This window comes from Cryptomeria japonica, chromosome 10, assembly GCF_030272615.1.
Source record: "Cryptomeria japonica chromosome 10, Sugi_1.0, whole genome shotgun sequence".
In the NCBI taxonomy this organism is placed as follows: domain Eukaryota; kingdom Viridiplantae; phylum Streptophyta; class Pinopsida; order Cupressales; family Cupressaceae; genus Cryptomeria; species Cryptomeria japonica.
In genome coordinates, this window is record NC_081414.1 from 864,064,302 (window position 1) to 864,074,903 (window position 10,602).

Genomic DNA, 10,602 nt, shown 5'->3' on the forward strand with positions numbered 1-10,602 from the left:
GGTTTTACTCACCACATGGGCCCAAATACACTCTACTACACTGAAAGCGGTTCCTAAGTTTATCGGGGAACGTTTTAAAACTCTCGGAGAACACTTGCAAGACATAGCCAATGTCTACATAGTCCATAATATAACCGAGCAGAACGTAGCTTTGAGACTACTAGTGGTCTCATTCAAAGGAAGACCTTTGGATTGGTATAGATCCCTTGCTCGAAATTCTATTAGCAGTTGGGACCACCTACGTGATTGCTTTTTCCAAAGATTCTCCAACAAAGCAGATAGGTCATTTTTCATGCATTAGTTGATTACAATAAAGAGAGCCCCATAAGAATGTTTAAGAGAGTTCAATTTGCACTTTTAGAGGACTTGGGAGCGAATACCTTTATTTGCTCATCCTCCCATCAACATGGCATTTTTTTTCTATCTAAAGACTTTCGACTCTGATATTTCGGTGATGATTCAATCTTGAGGTGGTAACACTCTCCCTCAAGCTATTGACTTAGTCATCTCCATAGAAAATAACCTGATTGATGCAGGGAAACTATTGCCATGGCCGCTTATGCTTATCTTTTCAGATCTATCCAATCAACCAAATGGCCTAAATATCCCAGAAATAGTTGTTGCTAGTTCATCTACTCCTCAATCTATGTACACTTATCCCGGACACCAACAAGCAAATCCACCTCCCCCCTCGTCTTTAGCTGTAGAGGTTAGTGACATGAAAAACTTACTAAGGTCTTTTTCTAATGAAATAATCAATCTAAAGAGATCTCAAATACCACAAACCAGACCCCCTTTTCAGCAAAACTACCAATCTAATAGGCCTTCTTATCAACAAAACCAGTACTCAAATAATCAAGTTGCTTCGAATCAATCATCTGGTCAGATAGTTCCCATGCCTAATCCATTGCAAATAGTCTACCCTAGCACTAGTAAAGAGTTGACAGTAGGACAAAATAATCTAGCAAATGACACCAACACTTGGTGTTTTCCATGTAATAGCGCACACACTCCAAAAAATTGTCCGAGAGGCAATCTACAACAAAAGATTGCAGAGTAGCATTGCCAAGGCATGACGACTGACGACTTGACCTACATGGCCCCCGGTATGGATAATGCTTCCTTCATTGCACAAATACAGGGCATGTCAATGGAGCAGGAAGCAGAAATAGCCCTAGATCATGCACTTTTCTCTTTAATGGAAGGAGAAGATATTGTGATGACTAATGATGCAGCATAGTTAGGCTCAAGGGCTCCTCAAGTGTAATCAGATTATAATCTCAGATAGAAGAGGCATTTAATGGGAGAAAATGTGAATGTGTCAAGGAAGTTCTCCATCGACAACACTCCCGAACAATGTGCAACCATTGTTACTTATCCAAGGAAAGATTTCATTCCTTATAATCCCAGAGAGATGAAGGCATTGCTACCATCAGTATTGGATGTAGTGGAGCAGTTAATGAAAGCCCTAGCTAATGTATCTTTATGGGATCTTCTCACCATCCCAAAGCAAAGGATTCTTTTGAAGGAATCCTTGTCAGAGGAGGTTACCCCCCCAGTAGGAAAGTTTCTACTTCTCTCCTGATGAGCGCGAAAGCTTCTTAGCATCTCGTAGACATATCATATTCAGCAGCGGCATTGACAAATCAAGACGTTTTGCCAAAATCTCAATCAGAAGGTAAGCCTAAGGCCAAACATTTTTATTTGACCCTCATAGTAGGGGATAAGCTACTACATATCTCTATGATAGACTCTGGTGCTAGCACTATTGTCATGCCTAAGAAAATCACTGAGGTTTTGAATATTAAGTATGAGACATTAAATCGTGGCATCATGTAGTTAGATGGGAATAAGGGACAAACTGTGGGCCTCATTAATAGCCTCTTGCTAACGTTGTTTGCATGTCCTAGCATCATAGTGTCCCAAGAAGTAGTGGTTATTGATATTCCCCCTGTTTTTGGTCTTTGCCTCTCTAGAGATTTTACTGCCAAGATAGGAGTTTACCTATCCTTGGATTGGTCCCACCTTAACCTTCGTACCAAGCAAGGTGCCAATCTCAAAATCCTCTCAGAACCTCTTCATGTTGAGCATGTTGCAGATCAAGCTATGTTCAATTTTGATCCAAACCACACCTCAATCTCTAGCAAAGAAAGAAGGATGGTAGAATTCATCGAGGATGAAGAAATAATAAGGGATACTTCTCCAAATCAGGAGGTTTTTCTTGAGGAATTCATTGAGTCTGACCCCTATTCAAGTTATCATGCCACAAGTCTTGGTACTTACTGCATTTTTTATGAAGGTCGGGTTGTCCCAAAACTAGTTAAAGAACCCTTTACCCAAGTAGATTTATCTTCTTTAATATAGACCCTACATTTTGATGGTGCAAGATGCAAAGTAGGTTTGGGGGCTAGAATTTGTTTCACTTCACCTTCGGGTGAGCAGATTCTAAAGTCTTTTCACTTACAACTCGCATGTTCCAACAATGAAGCAGAGTAAGAGGGACTAATTCAGGGCCTGATGTTGGCGGAAAAGATGGGTATAAAGAAATTGAAAGTTTTAGGGGACTCCAAACTTTTTGTCAATCAGATTCGGGGAATCTCCAATGTAAAACATGTCCGTATGAGGTCTTACTACCACAAATCTTAGGATTTGATTGAAAGCTTGAACACTTTCAACATCCAAAGAATCCCCCGCAAGGCAAATGTATCCGCTGACTGAATGGCTACTATTGGGTCAAATTTCGACCCCACTATAGATTTGCTAGTCAACCCCCAAGCAGTTGGCATCATTATTCGACCAGCTATCCCAAATAATGACACCCACTAGTAGGTTTTTGAGAATGATGACCAAATTGCTCTGTTCATTCAAAAGTCGAGAGAGTTTGCAGATTAGTTATAGCCCAAGGTTAAAGAGGCGTACGGGGATTAAATTATATAGTTGAAGTCAAATAAGCTCCATAATGGGCTAATCACCTTAGAGAACCTTTTTGACCAAGATGACACAAAAGGTGATAAGCAGAAGCTCACGGCTGATAAAGGAGAGTATACCAAAATGTTAATAGGCTATGGTAAAATCCTCAAAGTTGGGAAAGAGATTTCACTCCAAGACCGAGAGAAATTGACTTGATATTGTGATTAATACGTGAGTGTGCTAGCATGGTCATATGAGGATTTGAAAGGATACAACCCCAATACCATGTAGCATACTATTCAACTTACCAGTGGAGCCAAACTGGTCTAGTAGAAGCAGAGACCCGTTAATCTAAAAGTTGAGTTACTCATGGGCCAAGAGCTAAGAAAGCTGATAGAGTAAAAAATCATCTATCCCATCAAACATAGCACATGGGTGTCCAATTTGGTGCCCGTGAGGAAAAAGAATGGAGATATCTGACTATGTGTGGATTTTAGGGACTTAAACCAAGCATCCCTAAAAGACCACTATCCTCTGCCATCAATGGAAAAGTTGTTAAGCACAATGGTAGGATTAGAAATGTTCTCAATGTTGGATGGTTTCTCGGGTTACAATCAAGTTCTGGTGAAAGGAGAAGACTAGCATAAGATGACCTTCACAACTAAATGGGGAATATTCGCCTATCAAAAAATGTCATTCTGGTTGTCAATTGCCAGTACAACTTTCCAGAGGGCTATGGACCTAGCTTTCAAAGAGCTTATTAACAAAATCATCCTGATTTATCTAGATGATGTCACTATGTTTTCAAAAAACAAGGAGGATCATTTTGATCATTTGGAGCTGGTTTTCCAAAAATGTCTAGAATTTGGAATCTCTTTGAACCTGAAGAAGTGCATTTTTGGTGTCCCACAAGGAAAATTGCTTGGGCATGTTGTATCTAAGGAAGGAGTCTCCATCGATCTTGATCGAGTCAAAGTGATAAAACAACTCCCCCTTCATGTAAATAAGAGAGGAGTCCAATCTTTCCTAGGCAAGGTTAACTTTGTTAGCCACTTTATTGCAGATTTTTCAAGGATGGTGAGGCCCATCACCCTGATGCTTAAAAAAGAAATGCATTTTAAATGGACTCCTGATGGAAAGGATGCTTTCGAGAAAATCAAAGAAGCTATTGGTTCAGCTCCTGTGCTATCCAATCTTGATATGGCCAAAGATTTCATTATGTATGTTTTCTTTGGCCCTTATAGCATTGTCATGGTCTCAACCCAGAAGGAGGTAGAAACAAATGGAGAGCACCGCATAGCTTTCCAGTCCAAGACTCTTAAGGAATATGAGGTGAAGTACAAATTCATTGAAAAACAAGCTCTGGCAGTAGTCAAGGGCCTCAAGAAGTTTAGGCATTTCATCACCTGCAACAAGATCACAGTACATGTCGCTCACCCTTCAGTCAGAGAATATATCATGGAGGGCGACATCACTAAGAAGAGAGCTAATTGGGTCACCAAAATCTTGGAGTATGATGTTGATGTTAGACCTACCAAGATAGTCTGTGTTAGAGGTTTGTGTGAATACTTAGCATAGGATCTCGCACCCCAAGACCCTGAGGTAGCCGCAAACGAACACGTCATGGCCATTTCAGAGCTAGTGGAGGCATGTTGGATGGAAGAGCGCAAACATTTTATGAAGACAATAATTTTCCCTAAGGGTTTTCCCCCAGGAAAGATGAGGTTCTATAGGTTACAAAATAGTGGTTTCCGACTGATAGCTGATGTCCTCTTCAAAAGAAATTTTGATGGAGTCCTGCTCCATGGTGTGAATTGAACCCAAGCTGACAAGATTCTTCATGAATTTCATCACAGTTCATCCAGAGGTCACTTCTTGGCACCAACCACCATTATCAAAATCACACGTGCTAGATATTTTTGGTCATCCATGTTTAAGGAGGCACATGCCATGGTGAGAGCATGCAAGGAATGCCAATATTATACTAGCAGGTGCAGGAAAGCAGCAATGCCACTTCAACCCATAGTGTTGGAGGAAACTTTTGCATAATGGGGGCTCGAATTCATAGGGATGACCAATCCCCCAAGCTCGACTGGGCACAAATGGATCTTGACCACTATAGATGATTTCACCTGATGGTCCGAGGTTGTTCCTTTGAAAAATTTGTCTGAGTCTGAAATCTTGGCTTTCTTGGAAGATCTAGTATGTCGTTATGGTCCCCCAAAGACCATAATTTTAGATAATGCACGTGCGTTCATAGGCTCATGACTCACCCAATTCTCCCTCAACAAAGGTATTTACCTAAAGACCTCCTCAAACTACTATCCACAAGGAAATGGGCTCGCAGAGTCTACCAATAAGAATCTCATCAGGCTCATCAAGTGGATTGGCTCAGAGCACAAAAAGGATTGGCACCACCATCTAAGGAGCGCACTATGGGTAGACTGGATAATGCCAAAGAAAGTTTTGAAGAACTCCTTGTATAAACTAGTTTACGGGAAGGATGCATTGTTCCCCGTATCCCTGGAGATCCTAGCTCTGCAACTACTTAAGTCTTTTGAAATAGCAAAGAATGACCCTATGGACGTGAGGTTGGCTGAAATTAAGGAACTAGAGGAAGCAAGGGAAGCAGCATTCACCTCCCTCCAAACATGCCAACAAACCATTAAAAAGTAGTTTGACAACAAAAAAAATTTCCCCCGCAATTCCTGCAAGGTGACCTGGTCCTAAAATTCAATGGAAGAGCTGCTAAACCTGACCAGCATGCAAAATTTGATGGGCTATGGGAGGGCCCTTTCCATATAACGAGTTGCAAAGGTCACAACGATTTCGATCTAGAAGATATGCAGGGAGATCTTCTTACAATCCTGGTTAACGATTTCCATTTAAAACCTTTTCATTAACTTAGTGCCTCTTATTGTACATAATGTAATTAGTGCTTTTGTGTGTGCTTTTATTTTATTGCTTTCTCTTTGGGTAAAATTACCAACTCAAAATGTCATTATTAATCAAAGGAAAGAGACACTCAAATATGCGATTACTAAAGAAAAATAAGATTATCATATTTCAAGTATGTATATGAAGATTTAGAATATTGAGAAAGGCCTCCGACCACATTTGTCAAAAATCAAAACATAGAGAAGACAACGCTATCTCTAAGGAATAAGCAGAGGAAGAAGAGTGTGGGCTATGTCATAGCAGAATTGTTTTCATTTTCCTGCTCCTCCATGAGGGAATCATAGTCTTTGGTGTCATCCTCTATGTCCTCTCCTGACCACTCTTGATCGGAAGCAATTCTAGAAGTTTCAGTTGTGATGATGAGGACCAAGTTAGGGAGAACGTCCGGAGTTAGGACCTGTGGAAATATATAGTCCCTAAAGCTAGTATACCAGTCGGGATAGGGATGATCAAAAAAATATGAAGAAGGAATTCAGTGGCAAGCTTTGTCTGTAAGTGATGAGCAGATAGCATCATAGCCCACAGTCCGCCGACGAGCGGATACCAAGGCACTTCTTCCCTAGATGTAATGAACCATTGTAGGTCTGTCACTAGAGGTAAACCTCAAAAAGGAATGTAGTAGGCTACAACCTCTTCCAAACCTCTAAGATAGTCTCCATAGAAGAGAGCTCTCGTAAGCTCAGAGGCCTTGTACCCACCAGTCCCAACATCAAGCAGAGAAGTCATGAAGTGCGAGAAAATGTTTGATTTAACTCGGTAGTGGTCAAAATTATCTATGAAATCCTCTCCGAGCACCCATTTGATGGTGGTGATGATCAGAGGATTCTTCCTCTTCGTCATCCTCCATAGCCTTTGATCAGAAATGTTGCCAATGAAAGCAACCTATGCCTTACTGCTGACGAGTTAGACAAGAGTATCCATCTTTCAGAAAACCCCATCGTTAAAGCTGGTAATATAAGTAGGAATGTCTGAAAAGGCATATTTATCAAATTTCTCAGCTCCAGGTGATGAATGATGACAATGCCAGTACTCCCGATCTCCAATGCATGAGCCCTTTTGCATAAATTGGCACAAGGGAAATAATACCTGCTGATAGGTTTTCATAAATGGCAAGCTACTAGGTCGGTACCTCGATTGGAATGGACATGTACCTGAGTGCCACACATTTTGTTAAAGGTACATCACTTTTAGAGAGAAATCCCCATAGGACTACTTCACCTTGTGCCACCCCGGTGGGCGCGAGATTTTCTTAATAAAGGGGAAAAATACTTTGTACAATAAAATTGTCACAAGTGGTTCAACTAACAGTGGGCAGTGCTAGTGCTCTCTTGGTAATTGCAAATGGTGGCATTAGTCCTCCTCATAAGTTTTCTCAACCCTAAAAAATGAGCTGGCATACATGCAAAATGGGTGGCCATTCCTAAGTACTTTTCTTTCACAATGACCTAGGCATGCCAAGCATTAAAGAGAAGGATCTGCTAGACTTTCTTTCATTCTATCAACTCATCCTTCAGTCAGAGATGGGTAGAGAATTGAGAAACAGTTTTTTCACAAGTAAAAGATAGAAGTTGAAGCTACCTCTTCAACCCCTACTCAGGAAGCATTGTGGGTCGATGTCCTCAAGCCAACTCTCATATGCCTCTCATGCTTTTCTGCCCAAGTTAGAATATCCAAGAACCAAAGCCAAATGAAAGATGGTTACCCAAAATACTGCAACAGTGATAGACCCGTTTGAAGATGTCATGGAACCAGAGCTCCACAAGTAGCCGAAGAACCTTAGGGAGGCCGCATACAACATGATGATTCATCATAAAGCAGACCCATTTTCCATGGTAGCCCATTTCTGGCAAAGTGGGACTCCTCAATTTATAGTCCCAATGGTCTCGCATTGTCCAGAGCTTGTGTCGGCGATTCCTAATGTTTTCAACCCCAATTCCTGCTCTACCAGTGGTCTTTCTTTAAGGGTGTTTATATCACCAGATGCCATAAAAGACATGATGTGTTGCCCTTTTTTCAAAGAAACAAAGGTCTTCTTAGATGCTACCATGGAGGAATACTAGAACTCAAGAAGAGATGCGGTCTCTTTTTGTAACAACATCCTAAACCGGAGCTAGTCATCAGGCTCACCAAAGCTAGCCTTGTCTTATAGCGACCTAAAGAATGAGGACCTTTAAGATATTTTGTCCATTCTCACCTAGTTGTGCGGTCATGAAAATGATCAGGAGATTATAGCTGCAATGATGGGTTTCCTTTTTAAATGCTGAAAATAGAAAGAAGGTTTCCATTTCGATTTCTCTGACCTGATAGCCAGTGAAATGGTAAAGAAATTATCAGAGTTCCACCAGCTTCAGCATTTTAGGTTCTCCTCAGTCTTGGTTCACCTACTCTTACATTAGAATGAAGCCTTCTTCATTTGGTTTATCAAATAGGCTAGCAACGATGAAGCAGGAAATAGAATGCCTATTTTAGTCTGGATGCCTGTTATTTTGTCCTTCTATGATGCTTATCAATTTTTTGATTGTTTCCTAACTCCCACCTTGAAGGATATTGGACTCATTCCCATTGAGCCACTCTCTCACTTTTCACAAATTCAAATGAACTAAATGTGCAATGAATGACCTCCCTGTGACTGGTTCATAAACAGTGATTTCTCTTTTGTCTGAGTCCATGGTTTCTCTGAGGAAACTTTTCATCTACTTACATACGTCATAGAGAGGACTCTTGCTCTCAAGATAGCTGGCCAATTGGTATGGGTGGAGAAAGCTATAGGGTCTAGGAAACATGACACCTCAATCACCAAGGACAATAAGGCTATTGGTCCCATCACCCTAGTTCATCAGGGTATCATGGGGAACGTCCTAACATCAAAACTGGTGCAGCTTGGGTTGTTGGTGATTGATGATTTTTGGAGATATGACCTAGATGGGTGCTTGTCTCATAGGAAGAATGCGGTTAAACATGAGCTGCAGATTGTAATGGAACAATGCGCTAATCTACAAGTGGATTACCCAAGCTTGTATGTGGGTCTCAATGATTTTTCCGTGCTCAAGCATCCCCCTGGTTGAGTTTTTACTCTATTTTACAAAGGTACAACCCCGCAAATCCCATTCCTCGGGCTATGCATGAGACCATGGTGGCAAATGCTTGGCCATTGAGAAAGTAGGAGGATTTTTGGATCTACCAGTAGGAAATAAATCAGCCCAGAGAAAACATTGGGAATGTTTCTTCGGATGAGCGTTTTGAGCTTGAATGGTGCCAAGAAAAAGGATCTAGTGAGGGAACAGGCAATAGATCGCCACATGGGTTTTCATCTCCCAAGGTCTCCCAGTAGCGAGAAGTTGAAATTATAAATATTGAAGAGAGGGACAGTGAGCTTAGCACTCTTCCTCCTCTCGACATTTTTGCTCGTAGGCCCCTCTCCCAAACTAGTAAAAGGCAAGCTGAAAAGAAGGTTCAAGAGGACCCTCCCAACAAAAGGCAGTATTTGGGCTCTGAAACAAAAGGTTCATCCTCTCAAGTCCTAGACAAGCCCTCAGATCCTCCAAGGTTGACGACGCACGCAATCCAGGTACTCTCTTCCTCACCATTTTCCTCTTCTCAAGCTAATGTTTCTTTTGCTGCCCATGTTACAGATATGCATGCTTAGATTCCCACTGCCCTTACCCTAGCGCTAGCCAAAATAGCGGTTGGCCCATTTGATACTTTTCCGCAAGTTTCAATCCTGCTTCAAGCTCCAGCCTTTGTATCCATAGCTTTTTCCACCAAGATGTTAGAAGTAGCCACTGTCTCACGCAGGCTTGGTTTTGGAGAGTCCACTCCTCCCCCAATTGTTGGAACAACATCTACTGATCCATTCATCTGAGGAGCCTCTCCCTTCATCCCATTATTTTCTCCCATGATGTTGTCACATCCTATCCAGATCTCTTTTGACAACCCCATTTTTCAGTTTCCCTTTGCAATTCCCCCTAGTGCTACATTTGCAGGTCAAGCTATTGCCAACCCGGATGCCTACCAATAACAAGTTACTTATTCCAAGACCGTTTGTGTTGGAAAATCATTTAAAAGAAAAGAAAAGGATGGCACTAGGCCAGCCTACCCACACATGCAAACTCATTTCAGTGAAGAGAAGCAGAGTCTGTTCTTTACAACTAGTCTCCCCAAAGTCAACAAATCGGAGTCAGAAATGAGGCCCAATGATTATGACCTCCATGCTATCGGTGTTAACCTTTCGAATGCTACGATGTCTGATAAGGTCAAATTGATGGAGGAAACATTGAAGGCTATCTCTTTGGACTTCATCAAAAAGAGTCATCGCTTGGAGAAAATGCAAGCGGAGAATGCTAAACTCTAAGAATCTCTGACCCAACAAAGAAGAGAAGATAAAGCTCTTTGTGTCGAGATCAATTATCTGCAGAGATTGCTTACTTAGGCTAACACTGAAAAGGGAAAGTTACAGTTTTCCCTCAATAATCTGGGTACACAGTTGAAAGGTCAAGAGGCAACCAAAAACGTGGCCTTAAAAGAATTGCAAGAAAGAGATTAAGAAATTCAGCAACTGAAAGCAACTTCAAGGGATGCCACGCAAATTCAGGCACAACTGCATGAGGAAGCCCACCTAAAGGAGGAGTATGCTCAACAACTGGGTGATGCTCAGGTGTTTCTCTCGAAGAGAAAATCAAGGTTTGAAGCAGAGTTGCGTGAAAAGGAAACTAGCCTAGAGCTAACCGAGAAGAA

The 10,602-nt window shown here is 41.5% G+C and overlaps 1 protein-coding gene across 1 annotated transcript in view; it reads right to left on the reverse strand.

The window, feature by feature from the left end:
• The window catches only part of LOC131066276 (protein ALTERED PHOSPHATE STARVATION RESPONSE 1-like), a 57,995-nt gene extending 48,188 nt beyond the window's left edge, over nt 1-9,807 (reverse strand). The window contains exon 1 of the mRNA XM_059212975.1: nt 9,607-9,807. Coding sequence (XP_059068958.1) covers nt 9,607-9,807 — 201 coding nt within the window. The remainder of the gene's footprint in view (nt 1-9,606) is intronic.
• Between the last annotated feature and the right edge of the window lie 795 nt (nt 9,808-10,602).